At 41.6% G+C, this 22808-nt stretch overlaps 1 protein-coding gene across 1 annotated transcript in view; it reads left to right on the forward strand.

Moving 5' to 3' along the window:
- The window catches only part of LOC145438068 (uncharacterized), a 73687-nt gene that overhangs the window by 46603 nt on the left and 4276 nt on the right, over positions 1-22808 (forward strand). Inside the window, exons 4-6 of the mRNA XM_080315450.1 lie at positions 19554-19672; positions 20204-20369; positions 21160-21281. Coding sequence (XP_080171576.1) covers positions 19554-19672; positions 20204-20369; positions 21160-21281 — 407 coding nt within the window. The remainder of the gene's footprint in view (positions 1-19553; positions 19673-20203; positions 20370-21159; positions 21282-22808) is intronic.

Raw genomic sequence — 22808 nt, forward strand, 5'->3', positions numbered from 1 at the left:
CACTTCACGCGGGGCCTGCGATACTTATGACCTAATATGGCACATTACACTTGCTGGATATAAGAGGCCGACACTCCCAATCAGACATCACGACTGACTCAATGATTGCTTGCGATCTCGCTTCTCGATACCAGACGCCTCGCCATACAAGTCTAATAAAGTATTATAACAGACAAAATTAGTTCTTTCAGATGAAACAACCCAATTAAGAGCCAAGTGACAGCGTCGCAATGCATTTAAATAAAATTGACTATGTGTAGGTCTCTGTTATGTTCACGCAAAACAGATTTGCGTAAAAGTCGGTATTCGACTGCGTTATCTGTAGAAATTTGAAAAAATTAAAAGTATAAAGAAGGTTTCCATATGGCGCAATCCTTCAAGTATTCTCAGAAGAAACTGTATACATCCTACAGTAAAATGGATGCGATTAAACGATGAAGAATTTTATTCTTAAAATATTACATGAGACAAAACATACGAACATCCATTATCTTGATAATGCCATTGCTATAGATGTCAGTCCGATTCCGACAAACACGAGTCCCTTCCAAACTTTATTGTAGTCGAGAGCGGTATTATCAAAGAATCCTACAAAGCCATCCTGCAACAAAAATAGAAGCCCTAATGATCGTACGGAGGAAAGTTATCGTGTCGGGAACCGAATTGGAGGGTAAAGCTGAGTTTCATCATCGAGAGATGATATGGGCTCTGGAGAGCAGATACACTATATATCCATGCTAAAAGATAATTTATATTTCCTAAGCAAAGCATGTAAATTACCTACCCATCCTCCATTTTTCATAATCCACTTTAGTCTTCTGCTAGCAATGTAATTTCCGACTGTCTGTATGATAGCTTCTATATGGTCCCCGTGATGTTCATCCTCGTTCTTGCGAGCAAGAATGCTACCGAGCACAAAAAGGGAGACAATCCTACCCCAATTTTCTTTGGTATCTTTGTAAATTTCATCAGCTATCATCAGGAACATTCGCTCATCGGGTAAATATTCTTTATATTTTTCATTGACTTCGACATCACCATAGCGGAGACGTTTGGAGACTGCGTTTAGGACAGTTCGATGTCGCTCGAACATTTCATCCCCAACTCGACGTAAGGTTCTCTCTGCTTTCGTATTTACCTTAACGCATGAGCCGTCGAGTTCGTACATGATAAAATTCCTGGTCAAGGAATATGCTTCGGATATAATTTCATACTTTTCTTCAGTGACCGAAGGTGATACTCGTGATAATTCCATGCTTTGAGGAGAATAGCGAGTCAGAGCTTATTTCGAGATCTAAGCTACTTTGAAAATGAGTATCCTAGGATTTGCATAAGTTTCATCTATATCGTACAATGCGTTTTCGCGGTCCAGAATGACTTATGGCAATGAAAAATAGTAAAAATGTTCTCTTAAGCATTGACCACGGTTTTGTTTTCGAAAGATGTCGGGATGTCGGTATCATATTTTCTAAAACTTAAACTAGGACCCGGATCCGGATATCAACTCTGAATCGATAAACCAATGAACAATATTCAAACATGTTACACCCCCATGTTTCCATGAAAATAACAAGACATTACACATCCAGTATACTTCACGATTGTTCATAGATACCAAGTATTCGCGTAAACGAGGTGTGTGACATTACATACATCATGGATAACATCATGGTCGGCACTACAAGCATCATGGATTACAAATTCATGTTCTGAAGTCTCATACATGCATCGACTCTGTACATTCAATGTGGGGGTAGCTGACTTGGAGACAGAAAAACACACATATTTGACCGTGACATGGTCTTAGTATGAACCGACATGCATTCGACTTGTGGAAAAATGTTTCGCACACTATTTCACCGAGATTACAACCCTTTCACGGTTCACAACTTGATATATCAACTTCACAGGGTGGTTCGGATTCTCAGGTAGACTTGAATCGTGATCCGGATCTCGGAATATAGTAAAATCGGGGTATGTAGGATAATTACTCACTCACTACTCTATATGTTGGTGGTGGTCATACCCTGCAAACTTTTTTGCTGCGAACGTAGTGTTTCACCTTACATCAGTTGGTTCAATGTATGTATCGGGTTGTGAAAACTGTCGCTGTTTTGACTATGTGTCACAATCAATACCAAATACGAGAATTCGTTACTCGCCGAAACGCCGCAGTCAGACATCGTTAACAGCGATTCCGTGTATGGCAATCTTGAGTTCAATTGCGGTTTTGTGATGTTAACCAAGCGGCTGTGTTTCTGCGGTGTGAAGACTGAATTCGTGTTGTTTCCCCGCAAGAGTGCGATGTCTATTTCACACCTAGAGCAATTATAAAACACATCTTCGAAACTTTTGGTCTAGTTCATCCGCTTGCATTTCGAAACGGACCATCACGACAAGACTCTAACCCACCACATCCGTAGTTTCAGTTGATCATATCGAAGAATATCATGTCCATCCGTGTTACCACCCAGAGATTTCGCCATCCTCACACGCTAGTGCTAAGACACAGACAAGACGCGGTGGTGGAAATATTGAAAATGAGAAAGCAGACCTTGGTGTCATTTGATTTGGATTTTACACCCGATGAACCCACCATTCGTACTGCGCATTGGGATGAGGATTCTATCATTGATGTCGAGGGAAAGGAGATGTACAGATTTGTTGGTGTCGTGAATATTCAACGAAAGTCTGGGTATATGGTTGTGCATGGTTCGCGTATTTGACTGTGGAGATATCGCTATACATAACGTGCTGTTCACCGTATCGATAGCACCAACGAATATCTGCGAAAGGGTTGTAATCTCGGTGAAATAGTGTGCGACACATTTTTCCACAAGTCGAATGCATGTCGGTTCATACTAAGACCATGTTACGGTCAAATATGTGTGATTTTCTGTCTCCAAGTCAGCTACCCCTACATTGAATGCACAGAGTCGGTGCATGTATGAGACTTCAGAACATGATAAGTTAGTTAACAATATTTCGAGTCATGGGTATGAATAATTTTTAGAAAACCTAAATATGCCGCATCCAAACTTCGTAAATTTTTTCGATTAGTTTTTTTCGTTTCTATCTATTTTAAAAGACTCAGTGTGGAAGTTTCGAAACTTGCATGAATTGCAAGCTACATAATACAACTAGTTAACACGCGCTGATGTAACTTTCCTCATTTGTATGCATAGCCTACGCGAATTCACTGGATTGAACTTTACTGAATACTCCGCAATGTAAAATTAGTATACACCATACAAAATCCGGATTGTTTAAGTCTTTAGTGTAGCGGAATAGTGTAGTTTTCTAACTACTTTACAAATTCATACGGTTTTTCTTGGTGCGTTCCAGGATAAATGCAATTTTTCACGCTTTTTTATTTTTATTTTTTCATTAAAATTGGAGCTACTGTATATTATTTATCGCCTATATTTAAATTCGGTGTGCTAATGCGTTGAGGTTGAAGCTAAAACATCCTATTTCATGCGGCCAAGAAGTCTAGCACCGCGTAGCCGAATTTAGCATACCGAAAAATATCTACTTTACAAAATTTTCATTTCTTTATGTCCATTAGAGTCGCACCATCTATTTATTTCACGGATAACAAATTACTCCTGCTTTTATCAGAGGATATACTTTCCTAGGGTTTGCCTACTAACAGTACTTAGTTTAGATTAATGAAAAATATAGTGATTGAAAATGATCACTGGATTATAGTTTACAGAAAACTCCACAATTCTATGTGACGTCCTTGCATGCCAACAACCGTCGAACTATTCGCCACCTCATAAACACTTGAGTAGGCCTACATTTGATGCGTGTGGGGAACACCTAGGTAAATTTTCATATGCGTTTAGTTTCCAGCTCTGAAAGCAAGCTTGATCTATGATCAATAGCAACTATTTCAACAAATATTACATACCTATTGATAGATAGCTAAGGCACCATGTCGACCCAAAATTATACCTTTTGCCGTTCATACTTTTATAACCCTTGAAGGGGTAAAATTTGCATTACACTAACTTGCAATTGTGAAGCGGCGTTTCACTGTCGGTTTAATCACCCTTATGAAAACCTAAATATGCCGCATCCAAACTTCGTAAATTTTTTCGATTAGTTTTTTTTCGTTTCTATCTATTTTAAAAGACTCAGTGTGGAAGTTTCGAAACTTGCATGAATTGCAAGCTACATAATACAACTAGTTAACACGCGCTGATGTAACTTTCCTCATTTGTATGCATAGCCTACGCGAATTCACTGGATTGAACTTTACTGAATACTTCGCAATGTAAAATTAGTATACACCATACAAAATCCGGATTGTTTGAGTCTTTAGTGTAGCGGAATAGTGTAGTTTTCTAACTACTTTACAAATTCATACGGTTTTTCTTGGTGCGTTCCAGGATAAATGCAATTTTTCACGCTTTTTTATTTTTATTTTTTCATTAAAATTGGAGCTACTGTATATTATTTATCGCCTATATTTAAATTCGGTGTGCTAATGCGTTGAGGTTGAAGCTAAAACATCCTATTTCATGCGACCAAGAAGTCTAGCACCGCGTAGCCGAATTTAGCATACCGAAAAATATCTACTTTACAAAATTTTCATTTCTTTATGTCCATTAGAGTCGCACCATCTATTTATTTCACGGATAACAAATTACTCCTGCTTTTATCAGAGGATATACTTTCCTAGGGTTTGCCTACTAACAGTACTTAGTTTAGATTAATGAAAAATATAGTGATTGAAAATAGATCACTGGATTATAGTTTACAGAAAACTCCACAATTCTATGTGACGTCCTTGCGTGCCAACAACCATCGAACTATTCGCCACCTCATAAACACTTGAGTAGGCCTACATTTGATGCGTGTGGGGAACACCTAGGTAAATTTTCATATGCGTTTAGTTTCCAGCTCTGAAAGCAAGCTTGGTCTATGATCAATAGCAACTATTTCAACAAATATTACATACCTATTGATAGATAGCTATGGTACCATGTCGACCCAAAATTATACCTTTTGCCGTCCATACTTTTATAACCCTTGAAGGGGTAAAATTTGCATTACCCTAACTTGCAATTGTGAAGCGGCGTTTCACTGTCGGTTTAATCACCCTTATTCTAGTGACATGAAAAGGACTGAATCGTATGAATTGTGGTCACTACAAGAATCGAGCGAAAGCGCTGTTTCACGCCGTCTTGCATCGGTCACGATTAGTTTTACTTTTCAACTAACTTGTTGTCTGTCGTTATATTCATTAGACTCGCTTTCATGCGGCTAATTTGTCCCTATCATTATAACGTCGGTGATCGCGTGCCTGCGGCGAAGGTGTTCGTTTAATTATAGCAACGAGAACCGGATCCCTGCGGCTATTCCGTTGGCATTTTAGTGCCGAGTTAAATACCCTTATACTCGACATGCAAACATTATACAGGTAGCGGTTATACTGCGAGCTGATGAATTCGTCATCTATTCGCCTAGCGTAGTTGTTCATAATCCCGACCTTCCGCTCGTATCGTATATACTACAAGCCAGTGATCGCTACATCAAACAAAACGGTCAGATCGAACGCAAGAACTCGGATCGCAGTGTCGGACGGCAGCAAAGCGGTGTACCTCGAAACATCAACCGATCTGGAGGATTTCAGCTAGTGAATCGATGCAATAACGATCAACGATATCATTGATATGCTCTTTTTTCGAAATAAAATGAACTCGTACACTATACAATGCTATTTCAAGGAGACTGAGTAAAGTGCCAATGTAAGTTTTGACGCGGTAATCATAAGTCGTAAAATGTGGAAACTGCAGAAACCGTAACTTGTACACATAAAATCAAGTTTAAAAAATATGGATGGATGATATTTGTCCTAAATACACATAATACAATATCTGAGAAAAGTATCAAGATGTGGCAATCAATGCAGCGATGATATAGCAATGGATGGATGATGTGGCACTATAGGCGTGGCGCTTGATGATGATGTGGCACAGATGACGTAGCAGATGAATGTACCCTTAGGGTATGAAAATGGGCGTGGCAATTAGGATGACGTGGCGCTCTCTGATTGGCCTGCGTATAACGATACCAGCTACACTACTGAAGTCAACAGACAGTATAGCACCTGACTCATTTTGCTTCATGTCCGACGCCACTTCCCGTACTAGGAGGTTGAGTTCGTTTATTGTTCTGGGCGGATTGACGAATTGGTGTTCGTGAGTCACGGTCGCGAGCAAGGTCTTCATGCGGTCAGACAGGATCTTTGTCAGGATTTTGTAGTCGACGTTAAGGAGCGTAATCGGGCGGTAGTTTTCGATATTTTTTTCGCCCTTTTCATGAGCCAACTTTTAAGAGTTTATTGCATCATTTGTAATCAATAAGTAGATATTACCACGTTGGTAATAGTAAGGAAATGCAAGGCACAAATTTGACTGAGATTTACATTATAGACTGCGGAAATTCACCAAATAATTTTGCATGCGAGTACGTCGAGATACAGTTGGGAAATAAAGAGTAGATGTCACCACGTTGGCAGTGGTAACAGAGATGCAAAACACAAAATTTTACTGAGATTTACATTATATTTTGCGGAAAATCACAGGTAACTTGCATGCGAGTACGTAAAATTACAGGATTTTAATTTCATGGGATTGTGCGCGGTTTCGTGCATGGAGATTTGGCCATTCGTTGACGGCGGGGTGGTGCAAGCGGGGTTTTATGCGGAGAGGGATGGATTCGTTCCGCTGGCGTCTGCTCGCGGATGGTTTCGGGGTGGCCGCGAGTGGGCAGTCATGAGAGTGGTGGTGGTTTCGTCCACGTCCGCTCTTTACTTTTCGACTCGTTTCCCAGTGCCAGGGTGGGAGTTGGGACAGTTTTTAAACTGGTACATATTCAAGACAATTTTATCGCATCGCGCGCGCCCGCTCTTTAATCTTGTCCAGTATTTCCTCCGTTTTGTCGTCCTCCTCGTTTTTGGGTCTTCTTTCTATTCTTCTCAGCGTGGAGTTTTTGATCCATTCCTCGTCGATTCGGGGCGTCCCGTGGATCTTGTTGTTTCTGGCTGTCCATATTGCCTGTTTGAGAATGGAGATTAATAGGACCAATGATGTTTTATTACCGTCTTGTATGGGTGGTTGCGGGTGCATGTTGACGATGATTCGATGTTCGACTGGTTGTCTTGCGTCCCTCGTTTCCTCCGACCATAAATCTAGAAACATTCTTGTTACGGGTTTGGTCACCTTGCAGCCTATGAATAGGTGGGGGTGTGTTTCGACGAAGCTATGGCAAAGGGTGCAGTGTGATGTGCGTGCGGCCAACCTTGCATATAGTCGATCTCTTGTTGGGAGTAGTTGGTGTGTGGTTTCCCAATTGTGTCCTCGTTGCTGGTGGGTGAGGGCCGGGTGCTGGATGTTGCTCCAGTTCGGGCCCTCCATTTCCCGGGTGGTTCTTGTATGGTTCCTGCTCATGGTGTTCTTGTATATATCCTTCTTTTTGTTGATGTCCTCTGGGTCTAGTTCCAGTTCCTTCATTTTTTCACTGATTCTTCTCCAATGTTTCAGCGGCTGAAATGTATGGGCTTTTGCGTTAGAAATTCTGTGTTTTGCATACCTGCGAAGCGTGAGGGCGAGTTGGTTCTCGAGCCTGGTTTCCCATTCTGTCTCTGGTGGGTCTCCGTTCTTGCGCAGGTAGTGGAGGGCCAGCTTGATATAGATTAGGTCCGTGATCCTTGGGATGTCTGTCAGGCCGAGGCCTACTTTGTTTTTTGGCTGTATTACCTTTTCATATTCAATCTTATCTTTTTTCTGGAAGAGGAAGGTCATTAGGTGGAGTTTTAGCCTGGCGCGCTGCGCTGGGGGGGAAGCTGGAGGTTGCTGCCCTGTATGTAAACAGGGGGAGGATGTTCGTTCTTGCTATTTCTATTTTTTCAAACCTTCTCAAGTTCATGTTTCGTAGGTCCTCCATAAGCTTCTTCGCCGTGTCGACCGATTTCCTCCATGGTTTCTCCTCGTCTTTCGTCTCGTGGGCTATGGTGTTCCCTAGGATTTCAACTTTTTTGACCCACCTTATTTGCTTTGGTATGTTTCTGCTTCTTTTCCTTTCATGCCCATTGAAGCTACCATGATAAACAACTTAATACAACCAAATACTCCAATGCTCGCCAAATTTGGTTCAAAACAATCAGTCTTAACACAGCATTTACGGTGGTCACCAAATTTGGTTCCATTCCAACCGGTAAAACCCAAGTTATTGCAGTGGAAAACTTGGATTTGAATAAAATAGTATTTATGGTGACTAACTCTTCAATTACTTTTTATAAAACATGGAATCAAGGTATTTTCTATTGCAACAACTTCGCTTCCAGTGGTCGAAATCGAGCTGAATTCGCTGTTCAGCATTTATACTTATATCAGTGGTTCCCAACCTGTGGTACGCGTACCACCAGTGGTAGTGGTACGCGAAAATTTTCCAGGTGGTACGCGAGTAGATTCTTTCTTTTACCGAAGGGAGTTATTAGTTCAGTAGGGGTTGATTTTGAGGTTTTTGATTCCGTAGTCGTCGTGGTAAGGTTGTTGTTGTTGTTTGTATTGCACATATGGTGTTCGGCTACTATGGCCTTTTACACCAGGTGTCAAGAGTCTGGGTCACAACTGTCTGCCGGTGAGGATAACGAATTCAGCCACTGGCAGTAAAATCCGTGGATCTGATAAGTTTTGTTAGCTGAAACGGTATGCCTAGATTCGCCGCTGTCGTCTTCAAGTGATCGCGGTGGGTCGAGTAGCGTTCGCAATCAATTAAAAAGTGGTCGACCGTCTCGTCGACATCGCACGCATCGCATAAACCCGTGTCATGACACCCGATTCTGCGAAGGTGCCAGTGGAGTCTGCAGTGGCCCGTTCGCAATCTTATGAGAATCGATGAGATTTTTCGTGAGGATATGCTGCAGCTTGGCATGATTGTTTGCGAAGCAAATATTTCGCGACATTGCGAATATTCATCTGGGTCCTTGAATTCATCATTCCATCTTTGCTCACAGTGTTTGGCGATTTGCGATCGTACTTTCCTTGATTGACAGCGAGATTTGTTCGACCTCACGAGCCTCACCGCACGCTGCGTTTCCGGCTAGCTGATCAGCCTGATCGTTTTGCCCCACTCCCCTGTGCCTAGGAATCTATATTATATGCGTAATTATGTTGCTCCGCGACAGATTTCTGCAAGACAGAATAATTTGAGTCATTAAAAAATTCTCAGACTGACGATTGGCTATGGCCCAAATGGCACTCAGACTGTCTGAAAAAATAGCTAATTCATACTGTGGGCGAAGATTGTTTTCAGCCCACAAAAGACCCTTTAATATCCCGACAAGCTCCGCAGTAAATACGGACACTTGTTGTGGGAGAGCGACATTAAAAGAGTACTTAACACTCTCGACAAAGAATCCTGCGCCACATCCGTGGTCGTTTTTAGAGCCGTCACTGTAGATTAGGGCTGGCCAACCTTTTCAGCCAAAGGGCCACATTCGATTGACGAACTATTGCGCGGGCCACTAGCCGCGCCAAGCGCCAATTTTTTTTGTAGTTTATAGGTCAATAATATTGTCACTTGACTATATTGCGGGCATGTTGTATATCGCTGGGCTAAGTTTGCGAGGACTAGGCTATTCGGCGCATGGACATATCGATATCGAAAGCTTCGACCAACATGCGTCAATCATTTCGTGCCTAGGTTTCGTAGTCGACGGTCTTACTGCGAGCGCAAACGCAATGTCGCTTATGTTAAACGAGACTTTGCCTCGTAATCGCGGATATAGTTCGACTCAATCTGATACATTAGGTATTCTTCCATTTTCACAAAAGAGCAACAATATTAAAAACAAGAAATCGAGTGACTACATGTTGCGCCAAGCTTGTAGAAAATTTTTACCTTTGATAAATCTATCGCAAATTATTCTGCTTTAGCGTACGAAGATATATACCAATTTGTGAATGGCTGATGGATCTGTCAATGCGTCGGAACTGATATTTTAGTCATCACATCTCAAGTGTTGCGGCCAGAATAAGCAAATTTTTGGTTCGCCTTGCAAGTTCGCAATATGTGCAATCCATTTTTGATGATATTAGAAATTTCGGAAATTTCCTCGCGGGCCACTCAAAACCTTCTTGCGGGCCACATGTGGCCCGCGGGCCACGGGTTGGCCGGCCCTGCTGTAGATCCTTGTGTGGTTCCTATATTTTTCATTAATGTACTGGTTGCAAGTTAGTTCAATGGCAATAGGGTGGTGTAAATTGACAATTTGCGAATACAAACTGTCGTCCACACATATATAAATATCATCCCATGGGGGATTAGGCGGTGATTGTATGCGATGAAGATGTAGCTCATCTAGCCACCGAAGTCTACTCAATATATTGAATGTGATGAATTGCTGAGAGTCCGGAAAGATTTCATGCCATGATTGAATTATCAAGTTGCGGCAGGGGTGATTGTCTCTTGCTATAATGTTACAGCGATATTTTAGGCAGGAGTACAAGTGTCTACGGGTTGTTCCCTGCAGGAGTGCTGTAGCGCATAGATAGGGGTACTACGCATAGCACCGCTCCATATCCTGAGCGCGGCTTTCTGGATCGTTTGTATAGACCCCATTACGTAATTTGGAGAGAATAAATAAGCTTCTTGTCCGTATTCAATAACTGATCTAATCAAGGACCTGTAAAGAGCTAACAGGCTCTGTTTTGAAGCACCCCGGGACGTACCTGCTAAAGCGCGAAGAAGGTTTAGGCACTTAGTGCATTTTTCAACCACCATTCGGGAATGGCTTCGGTAATAAGTTCGGAGTCAAAGATTACCCCTAAATATTTATATTCCGCTTGAACTTGTACGGGAGAGTCGCATAGCCGTAACTTTATTTCAGGGGTTTTTCTCCGCCGGGTGAAAAGGACTGCCGCTGATTTCTTAATGTTAACTTTGAAACCCCACGGTATGCACCATAGCGTTGGGACCCCGGGAAATCCCGATCCCAGGATCCTGGGTTTTGAAGCAATCCCGATCCCGGGATTAATCGCAATGAAATCCCGGGATTTGTAAACAGCATCTACCAAGGCTTACGTAGCGTCATGTCTCTTATTTTGGTAATAAAGCAGTGTTACAAACTCGGCTGATTGTCTGAAACAATTCCCAATTATATGATAATAAAACCAACTATTGCACAAAATGAACTGCACGATCATTTCCGTCGTAGTCTACGGATCGTAGCAGTGGCTTATTCTGCATACGACGCCAAAGTTGACTAAAAATGGTCAACTTAACGGCGGAAACCGGTTTTTGAAGCACCTATTCTACTCGGAAAAATTATTTTCTTATTTACTCAATTCTTTGGCGATCAAAGAGGTTAGGTGAATGACTTTCCCTTTTATATGTCCTATTCTTCGGATCCGTAAATATGGGGCGATAGGGTATGGGGGGCGAAAATGTGTGTCGAGGTTGATAAGGGGGCGATAAGACGAAAAAGGTTGGGAACCACTGGTATAGCACAAAGGGACTGGTAACGCATTCAAGGTCCGTACACATGTTAGTAATTAAATCAACCGCATGACTCAATCGGGCAAGTCAAAAAAATATCATTCCTTTTATAAATCGCATAATTCTCGGTTCGATGAACTTCCTAGCCAGTTAACTGCTGTGGACGGGCTAGCATTTAAACAAATTGCTCCAAAGTGAGCAAATTCGTCGGGCCTTCAAGGCTGACGGCTATAACTTGCCAAGATGTCACAAACGGGTTCGGGACTTCGTGATCGAGCACAAAAGAAATCCGCAAGTGTGTGGAAGAAGAGCTTATGGCAATGTAACGGAATGATGGACATTTTCCGATCACGTTGGACAAATCAACTCCTATACACGAAGCAGGCGGTACATGAATTTATAAGCTCATTATTCGGGTTCCTTTCGATCGCTGCGTTTCATTCGTATTCACGGGAGCATGTTTTTGCGTCAATCTTGCAAGGAATAAATCTTGTCAGTGTAGCTTGTATGTGCATTTTGCTACTTTGCCAATCCCTGGAAATCCCGGGATTGAGGAGCGAAAATCCCGGGAAATCCCGATCCCGGGATTTGAAATTTGATCCCGAAGTCCCAACCCTAATGCACCATTCCGAAACGCCGTCAAGTGAATTTTCAATTTTACTAGCGAGTTCCGAGATTTGTAAATCCGACTCTCATAAACAGACATCGTCGGCAAACAAGTTGACACTCGATGCAATAACGTCAGGAAGATCGTTTATCATAATTGTGAACAGCAACGGGCTGATTACGCTACCTTGAGGTGTGCCATTTTCCATTTCAAACGTATCAGTCAACGTGGTACCAACGCGAACTAGGAAAGTGCGTCTGCTAAGGAAAGAGTATGTCCAATTAATTATGTGACCAGATAGCCCAAGCCTTTGCAATTTGAAAATCACTCTACCCTCCAAACCATATCCTACGCCTTCTTAAAGTCGACAAATATAGATAATACTGATCTCTTGTTCCAAATTGACTTGTATACCTCATCGTGAAGAGACATAATACAGTCAGTGGTGGATCTTCCTGGTCGGAAACCCCTTTGATTGATGTTGAAAAAATTTCGATCTGTGATCCACCAATTTAACCTATTTGCTACAAGTCTTTCCATAATTTTGCAAAGGTTGCTGGTAAGGGAGATTGATCGGTACGACGACGCCGCGTTGGTTGGTTTACCCTGTTTTGGCAGAGGAATGATTATGGAGTGTCTCCAAGAGTCTGGGCACCGTTGAGATGCTCAACATTTGTTCATTGATTCGAGCAGTTTAACTAAGCAATTTGTGTCCAAATTCAATATCATCTTCGAGCATAGTCTGTCTTGGCCTAGAGATGTGTTTTTCTAGGCTTCAGGATTTTTTGGAACTCTTCCCAAGTGAAGGAAGAATTATTATCTTCACCGTCTATTATGTTTTCGTGCAATGCACACCGAACTTCCCTTTCAACCTCGCACCTTCTAAGAATGTGTGAAGGATCAAGGTTACGGTTGCTACTGGCTGATGCAAAGTGGTGAGCGAGCTCATTTGCTTTGTCGATGTCTTCAGTCAGTATTCCATTGGAGGGGTCAAGTGATTGAATGTGACTCCATGTTTTCGAGCCAGACATTGATCGAATGGTCCTCCAGACTTCTGACAATTTCGAGTTGTTCGTGAGTCCGTCGCAAAACTTCCGCCAGAAGTCTCGTTTGGCTGGGAGTATCTTCTTCCTTGCTAAGGCCCGTTGCCTTCGGAAATCAATTATTTCTGTCTCGCGGAAAGTTCTTTTCATTTTCAAGTACGCCACCCTTTTGAGACGCGTAGCTTTTGAACATTCCTTATTCCACCAAGGAACTCATGTCCTTTTTGATGACGGTTTAATCAGCGGGATAGTTTCAGTGGCCGCTTTAATGATCGCTTTAGTTACTGCGTCAATAGACAATGCATCAGGCCCGTCAGAAGCGGCTGAAAAATATTTGTGTGCATTGTCTTTAAATTTGACCCAATTCGCATTTCGGAATGACCAAGAAAAGACGTGGGTCTCTTGACACTCCACGTAGAAGTTGGATTCACTAGTTATTATATAATGATCGCTTCCCAGTAGTTTATCCGTCACAGAGGCTGATATCTTGTGACTGAGGTCTTTTGAGCATATGGTAAGATCTAATAGAGACGTGGAACCGGGGTTCGGTCTCGATAGGTTCAATCGCGTAGGCACCGTCGCATTGTTGACAACAAGCTCCATATCCCCTATGATATGATATAGATGTCGTCCGTTTCGGTTTCAAGAAGAGGCGCTCTATAGCGTGTGGTGCGCGTTGAAATCGCCAACGATTATACTTTTCGCGCTCCGTCCCGAGAAACAGCGTTGCATGACTGGTCGTGATACAACTCGATTAGGAGGAATGTAGACGTTCATAATGGAAATATCGCCTACTTGGATAGCTAACGCTTCTACTGGATCAATGTCTCCGATGTTTAACTCGCTGAAATTTATCCCACATTTTATAAAGAAACAAATTCCACCACCGTGGATATTTCGGTCTTTACTCAATAAATTGTAATTAGTAATCTTCGGCGTGTATTTGGATACAAGGTGAGTCTCTTGTAATGCAATGATATCTGGTTTCGGGTTCGTAGTTTCGATAAGATGCTTAAACTCGTTGATTTTCCGGTATATTCCCCTACAATCCCATTGTATTAAAGAGAAGAGGGCGCCCGCTGACTGGTACTCGCAGTGTTTTCTGTCATGTTGCTCGTACTGAGGTCCATGCCTTCACTATTTGTTTCTTCTGCAGCTGCAGAGTACGTGATCGTTGTTTGAGGCTTCTTCTTGAGGCTGTCGCATTGCAATTTGCGGGCTAGCAGGTGACGATATGGTAGTATTATCGGTAGTATTATTGGTAGTATTATTTGTTCATCGACATTGTGGACTGGCGTGGGCATCGGTATACCGAAATTTTCTCAGCGGACTGAGCGATAATTGCGTCAATTTGCGGAGCTTTTCCATCTGCTATAGATAGTAGCGTGTTCTTCATAACCTCGGCTATAAAGTTGAAAAATGTTGCCAAGGGAATAGTGATGTTTCCGTCGCTAGTGACCGTGAGAGGTGAAGGTGCGGAGCTTTTATTCATGACAGTATGGGGCGATTTCGGAACGTTCGATATGTTCGAGGTTAAAGCACTCGCGCGATGAAGTCTTTATTCGGTTCATACACTGATCCAGGCAAAGTAGGAAATTCGGAATGCGATTGAAAATCAGGAGCTTGTGTTTCTCGCAGATGCAGCTGTCTCGCCTGCCAATATTTGATTTTTTGATCAGTCATTATTGCGTTTATCTTCGCCTCTTGTTTGTACCGTTTGCATCCGCTGTAACTCGCCGAAGGAGCCGCTCCGCAATTAACGCAACGAGGTTCATTCGAACATTTCTTATCTACATGCCTCATCCCACATCTGGTACATCGCTGCGCACTACGACAGTGTTTGGACTTATGGCCATACCGATTACAATTGAAGCAACGGGTCGGGGGTGGGTTATACGGACGTGTCCCAAATCTAAGAAATCTGATATTGACTATAGGCGGTAGTATGGTTGAACCAAAGCAAAGCAACACAGATCTACGAGGCCTTGATTCTCCGTCGGATCTATACGAAAACCGGCGCACGTACACTACGCGTTGATCACTCAAGATCTGTTTCAACTGATCGTCTGACATATCTAAGGGCACATTAGCAATAACTCCACGAACCTCTGGCGCTCTCACTTTATGGAGTTCGGCGCGAACTTCCACTTTTTTGTCTTTATCTCCGAGATTATTGCAAGCCAGGAGATTATAGCTGTTTGGCATTGCTGCACTTGACCCACAAATCACCTGATGGCAAAACTTTGATTTCACTATAAGACCCCCCAAGTACACGATGAAGCCCGTTGTTAATGGTAATCGGGTTATACTGACGTAAAGGTTGCGTTATTCCTTTTACCACTGCAGCCAAATTTACATCCGCGACTACAGTATCGCTAGCCATCCCTTTAGACCAGGCCTGGGCAAAGTGCGGCCCGCGTGCCAAATGCGGCCCGACGAGCGATTCTGTGCGGCCCGCGAAAGGTTGCTTGAAGTTTAAAATGTCAACCTACTTTATAATGTTGTTGAGTGGACTAAAACCATAAACCTTGACGGATAAGGACAGCCCTTATGTTGACTGAAAACCACGAAGTTCAATTGTCCATAGGCAATATTTGCCAGTAAAGAAATACCAATCGGGAATCGGGTGCGTCTTTTTAGTTTGATACGCTTTGGCGATTTCAATATCTTTTCACGTAGCCGACGGGAGGTCACGAAATAACAACATGTAATGAAGTAATTATACCAACGAGCCCTCCCGAGTATTTCCAAGACGGTACCTCTCAGCTCAAAGGGTAAAACTGAGTAGGCCACTACGTGGGCTGAGAGATGTTTAAAAATATAGCGATATAGCAAATAGCAATTTATTTGCAATTACCAATATTATTGACAGATTGAATCAAGAATCATGAAAAAATCCGCGCTTCGCTTGATTAGGGCACGTTGGCACGTTTCCAATTAGTGTAGGCCTATACAATACATCTCGTGCATCGTGCATCTCGATGGGGGTTGGTCTGGGGGCACTGCTTCCAATTTAGAAATAAAATAAATACGATGGATATTCAAAAATGTCTGACTCGGCCCGCCAACATACTTTTGCGTCTAATTTGGCCCGCGGGGAAAAATAATTGCCCGCCCCTGCTTTAGACGCAGGACCTTCTAAAACATCGCTAGCGGATCGCTTTTGTCCGCCGCTTACGCTAGGCATCTGATGCCAAATATATCACTTGATTGACTATTTCTATATTTACTAGTGTTATATCAACAAATATAACGACTACACCTGGTTTAGAGACGTAAATCCCTGGTCGATGCCGCAGCAGTTGCGCGTTCCGTTGATTAGGATTGGACGTCCTTCCTCGACGACGTTCACCGCTCGAATGGGTCGTGGTAAGGTCGTTGCCGTGGGTAAGGGCAATCCCACCTATGACGACCTCCGGGGAAGAGATCCTAGTCGTAAAGCATTGGGATTCTTACCTGGCCAAATTCCGTTTTAATATATTTGACCAGAAGAATTCCAAATGAATCCACTACAGAAATCTTATACTGCGCCTTGGAATGAGCACTTTATTTCTGTTTCGCTGCCTTTGGCAGCTCAACAGGTTGGAAACATTTTTGACCGCCTTCGACGCGCGTGACTTATGTAGTTCAGGGGTTGCCAGCCTGCGGCCGTGTAAAGTAATTTGTGCGCGTAATTGCACGCGTAATTCAATTCGTATGTGTTGGCGGCCGTCAACTTGCAAATTGAATTTACGAATTGACTCCCGAAATTTTGAAAGATTTTAAATAATCTTGAAATTTTCTTGGCGCTGCGCGCTATTCAACGTAGCTTTATTCTTCGATTTCATTATATTAACGCCATTTGGAATCTCTGCTTCAAAGTATACAGATGTGAACAGCAGAGGTAAATGATGCGCCCCATATAGAAATATTAACTTGGAATCGGTTGTTTTTCACGAAAGCGATTTTTTCTATTACGTTTGGGCGATTTTAATATCTTTCCACTACTGACAATCTTCATGGGAGGTCAAGAAATAACAACATGCAACCAAGTGACTAACAACAATTGGCCCACCCAAAAATCAATCATCATTTTTAACTTGCCCTAAATTTTCTAAAACACGACCTCCCTCAACTATACCGGTGATATGATCACATGGGCTGTGAAAGGGTAGGGTAGAAATATATAAAACTATACTAATATTAATGACGAAATTAGTTCGCGTATTTGAAAATTTTTTACTCTTCGCGCGACCATGGCGAATTCCAGAGAATATTTATAATATGTCCAGTCGTGATTACGGTGCGTCTACTAAGCCGATCTGAATGTATTATTCAATCCGGAGCTCTCCGGAAATGGACATGGACAGTTAAGCATTAGTATTTGACCTACACGTAGTTCATTACGACCATGACTTGGAATGCGACGGTAGTCTACGTGAGTAATCGAAACGCGGCAGTGAATAGCAAAAAGGTTAGTCAACCCTGATGTAGGTTGTACGCGAGCACTGAATAAAACCTCGAAATGGTACGTGGGTGGAACAAGGTTGGGAACCACTGACTTACAGCCTAACAATTTTATGGGGTTGGCAGAAGATCTTAAATTTTATTTTTCATTTTATATATAATAAATTCATAATAAATATAATAAACATTCTACTGCAAGAACCTTGCTTCTACTGGTTGGAATTGAGCCAAATTTGGTGCGCAACGTTGTTTTAGCCAACCTAACAATCCCATAGCCAGTGAAATCTGGAGAATTTTTTTGAACAGCCCTAATATACAACTTTCGGAGAGTGAACCATTTAACAGCGAAGAAATTCAGTAGGCGATGCAGAGATACAGTCGAAGCCTGCCTAATTTGAATGTTTTGCTATTTTAACAATAGCTCAGGGGATCACAACCTTTTTTCCTTCATTCTCCACTTCTGATTTGTCAGGTCCAAACTAAAATTCCCCTTCGAACCCTTAAGATGCTCCCTCGAATAAAATTTGGTTAGACGTGTTTCGCAACGTCTGACAGTATAGGTATGATCAATCGCCTTTTACTGCAGCAGAAAACTTATTGTATTTTTGCTAAAAGTGTTTGGGCCCAGATATTGGTTATCCAGAGTTCAAAATGAGTTTTTGTGGACAACATGCTATAAAATTACCAACGCACGTATTTCAGGCCAGTGAACTAGTAACCGTAATCCTGGTGTTATGCTTCCGCACTGATGTAGCCTATATATTGCAAATAGTTATTTTGCAAGTGCGTCTGTTCGCCACCAGAACTATCTGAATTATCCACTGGTGGGTGATTCCCCATCGGCTGGGAACCACTGTCCTAGCTGTTTTGACCTCCCTATTTTGGCAATCATCGGTTGCAGGCAATATGGTCGGTCTGTGGCCGAATAAGGACTGTTGTGGTGGTACGACGTGTGCAGTGGCGGACGCAATGGATATTGGGGTTAGAAATCCAAACCCTTAACTGGAAATGCATTATGCTCCAAACTACCACCGAACAACCGTTTATACTTGTGATCTACAGCTGTAAAATTAGTATTTTTTCTGGAATAGTTATAAGAATATTTGAAATTGAACAATTGGTGCCACGCTGTTGCATTTCGACCTAACAATGCGATGAAATTTTCCAAGGTGAAACCTGACTTTTTTGGTCTGGTATAATAAAAGAAACAGCCGATGACACACATATTTGCAATATATATTCATTACAATGTCTTCGTTTCAATAGTATTGTTTTATTAGCACTGTGTTGATCAACAATTCTTTGTGTTAGCCAGTAATCCAATGTATAAGATGTGTGATTAAGGATGAATTGTGGTACATTTTCTTTTTTCTGACGCAGCGACAATTCGGGATTCCCGACGGCATGTAGATTAGCGTAGTGATCACGAAATTAGTAACGATTATGAACTAGAGCAGTGGTTATCAAACATTTTAGACACGCCCCCTTTAGGATAGTGATCAATTTTACGCCCCCTTATCGTGATATCACAAAATATCGAAGAGAGCAATCAGAAGGCTAGCAATCCCAAAGGATACTTTACTGGCATTAAGGGTTATGGTTATGTTGATGAGAGAATTCTGGAATATGAAATCCGGACAATAGACGAAGCAATAACCATCAGGTGTAGGAAAATCACGCAGAGTGCGAAATTTGCTTCTGTTAACTTCGGCTTCGCGCCCCCTTCAGATGCTTCCACGCCCCAAGGGGGCGCACTCCCCAGTTTTAGAATCACTGAACTAGAGGATTAGGGGTTCCCCATGATAAAAATGGCTTACAAGCTACTGCATTTGAACCAGGAAGTTCATGCTTACAAATTTTGAACCGGAACAGTTTATGCTCACCTGGTATAATCATAGTCGCGATCTTCTAAGCGATAATAAGGTATACTGTAAATTGCGCAGGCATCCGAATGAGCCCACTAACAATGAATATCAAGACTGCATAACAACCAATCACAGGGGAAGTGGGAAATGGGATGACGATATGTGTGAGAAATTGCATGGATACGTTCGTCAGATACGTAAGTATATGACCAACTTACACACTCCATGTGTGGAAATTCCACTTCTATTTGCACTTGAGTAGATTTTTTCAACATTACTTCAATCACAAGTATTGTATAATAACGGAACCCATTATGATCCCTAACCCCTGTAAAGAAGGGCCTCAACTCACTGCATTTTATTATGGCAACTTCACGTTGTAAAATGTTCAAATAATCGGATTTTCTTCGGATTTCTCGTTCGAGGTGATTGGTGGTGCTGGATAGCGCAAATTTTGACTAATAACTTGACGAAAATCATGAACACTGCTCACGCGTACTGGAAGTATATTTATTCAAGTAAAAGTATTATTATCACCCACGTAAGGAGGAATTGAGGTACTGGTTTTTAAACGTAATAAATATCACATTTGTGGAGAATTGCTAATCTGACCAACTCGATTCCGACCCTCGGATAACGTATATGTTTTACATTTTGCTTTTAAAATAAGAATTGATTTCATGGTATTTGAATTGAACAATATGCTCCGCATATTCCGTATTTTTCAGCGAACAACAAGGCATCGCCGCAGGAAAGAAGCAAATTTAGAGCGTTCACAGGGCAGAACGCAACATCGTATTTTCAGGCAAAGAGTGTTTGTCAAAATCGCAGATCTAGACTTGCTCTGATTGAAGATCTCTATACCTTTGAACATCGGGTCCCAGAAATAGACGGGTACGTCATTACTTTGTATTTTGATACGATGGTTCTTGGTATAGAGCGGATTACAATGACAACATCAGCAAGCGATTCCTGGAACGAATATTTCGTATAAAGAATTATTGGGGAGTTGAGATTTAAAAAACTGCAACTAGCTTTCACTGTCCATCCTCTCTATCTCTATTTTCTCTCATGCATGTGCCTGTTTTTCTTGGAGATATTGTCAACTCTGAATATATTTAAATTTTCGAAGGTACTGTGTCTACAACTGGATAGGCGATATGGTTAATGAAAATACTCCTATACATATAAACCCCGCAGAGACGAGACTAGAACCTGCTGCTGTTGCTATCTTGACGGTAATGATAATCAAATACGTTAATCACTTACTGGTGACATGAATTGTATCAAGGTTGTGTGCAACCATATCATTACCACAGTTAAAACCTGTCACCTATTGGCGTATCCGCACATTTCATTTATCGCATCATTTGAATATCACAAGCAAGTTTCAACAATGCTATGGATCCTCTGTCTGAATCACGAGCAATACTCTTTTGACAGTTGAACATTTTCAAGTACCAACCTCATTCGCCGTTCTTCAGATTCAATCTCACAATGAGCAGTGAAATACACAGTTCAACATCTGGTTTCGCGTACCGCGGGTGTTGTATACTAACACCCGTATTTAACAAGTGGCACATGGGTGTGAATACACACTTTTGTCGCTAAAAGTGCAAGTGCCCGTTCAATGTTGACGATTGTTTGTAGATCACTGACATAGTTCACTATTACTCGATTTCAGCTCAAGCTTTGCGGAATATTGGGTATCACACCAACAAGATGTCGATTCGTGTGGCACTATTTCTCATGACGGTATTTCAAATGCCCATTGTTTGCAAGCGTTGCCGTTTATATGCGAACAAGGTACTGGTCATATATGTATCATTCTATCTCATAAAAAGCTACGTCCTTGTCTCGCGGTATTGCAATTATTAGGTCTAGGCTACCATACTTCGTCTTTTAGTAGGATTTGTACTCTTTTCTCCGAGAAAAGTGAATGGTCCTCCGAAGACGTTCAAAATGCCCAAATCTCTTCTTTTTTCTGATATCGAATTAGTCGCTCAAATCTTCAACAATACTTTTATGAAAGATGTATTTATTTCCAAATATTACTGCAACCATGAATCATGATGAGTTGTTATTTTAATAATGGTTTTCCCACAAATTGGCCCGTCAATTCTACTTTCTTGATTGGTATTGCAAACATTATTTTACGTTCTCTGTAGCGTCTGAGCCTTTTTGCATGCGAGGATGTCGCATGGCGAAAGCTCGTACTTAGCAGACTTATTGGTTTGATCAGTTTCGTGGATCCTGACGAATGTATGTAATTTCGCTATTATTTCCTGTGAACAATTTCACTCCTTAAAAATGATCGTTTCGCATTGGCAAAACTTATGGGACTCGCAAAGTATTTATGAGCTGTATCCGAGAAATTAATTTGATCTACTGTTTTGTGTATGTTCTTGTAATTTTTGCTTTGCTTGATTTGTCCAGCCGTTTCCTGCAACTACCGAGGAAATCTAAAATATCATCAAAATCTAAAGAAGCGATTCTACTTTCGTTTTACTCGGTTGCAGAAAATATCATGTATTTTGGTGCTACAAATTGGTTCATCCCAGCTATAATGATTCGAAGCAGTGATCCCCATACTGTGGTATGCGTACCGCTAGTCGCTACTGGTACGCGGGACCATTTCAAGTTGTACGATCCATGGTTGAAATTCATCAAACGTTCAGCGATGGTCACCATCGTGCAACTGCGGCACAAGCACACATTCCTACACCCTCAAAAGCTCGCGAGTGATATGTTATAACTAGGGCGATATTTTTTGACGTAAAAAACGGAAGATTTTGATCTAAAAAATCCACATTTAATTTTTTTTTGCCTAAAAAACTGAATTTTTACCCCACGTATGCAGATTAGGTGTTTTCGCACATAATGTTAAAATTGTACTACTTATCTTAATTTCCGATTGAAACTGTCTGTCTTTACGAAGATGATTGGCCTGTAAAGAGGTTTTTGGCTTAAAAACAGACAAATTTTTAGATGAAAATAAATAGTATTTCAACGAAAAAATCGGGCCCTATGAAAAATCCCAGTATAGTTATATCACATATTATGGTAAAACTAATTAAAATTTGTTGTAGTACAACGAAAGATACTTTCCTACATTCTCGGGTAGAAAGTATCTGTCCATACTAAGTAGCATGCCAAGAATGGAGAAAGAACGTTCGACAGCAGCAGTTGTTGGCTGACAACACTTAAGTTGTGCGTACACTGCTGGTGACACACCGTTTTGCTTCATTCTGACAATGTTGCCTACATATATGAACCATGCAATGCCCAAGCCGTCTTGTTTCAGTTAGGATGATATTGCGGTACGTTGACCAT

The sequence above is a fragment of the Botryllus schlosseri genome, chromosome 4 (genome assembly GCF_051294905.1).
Source record: "Botryllus schlosseri isolate E-star chromosome 4, Bs_hap1, whole genome shotgun sequence".
Classification (NCBI taxonomy): domain Eukaryota; kingdom Metazoa; phylum Chordata; class Ascidiacea; order Stolidobranchia; family Styelidae; genus Botryllus; species Botryllus schlosseri.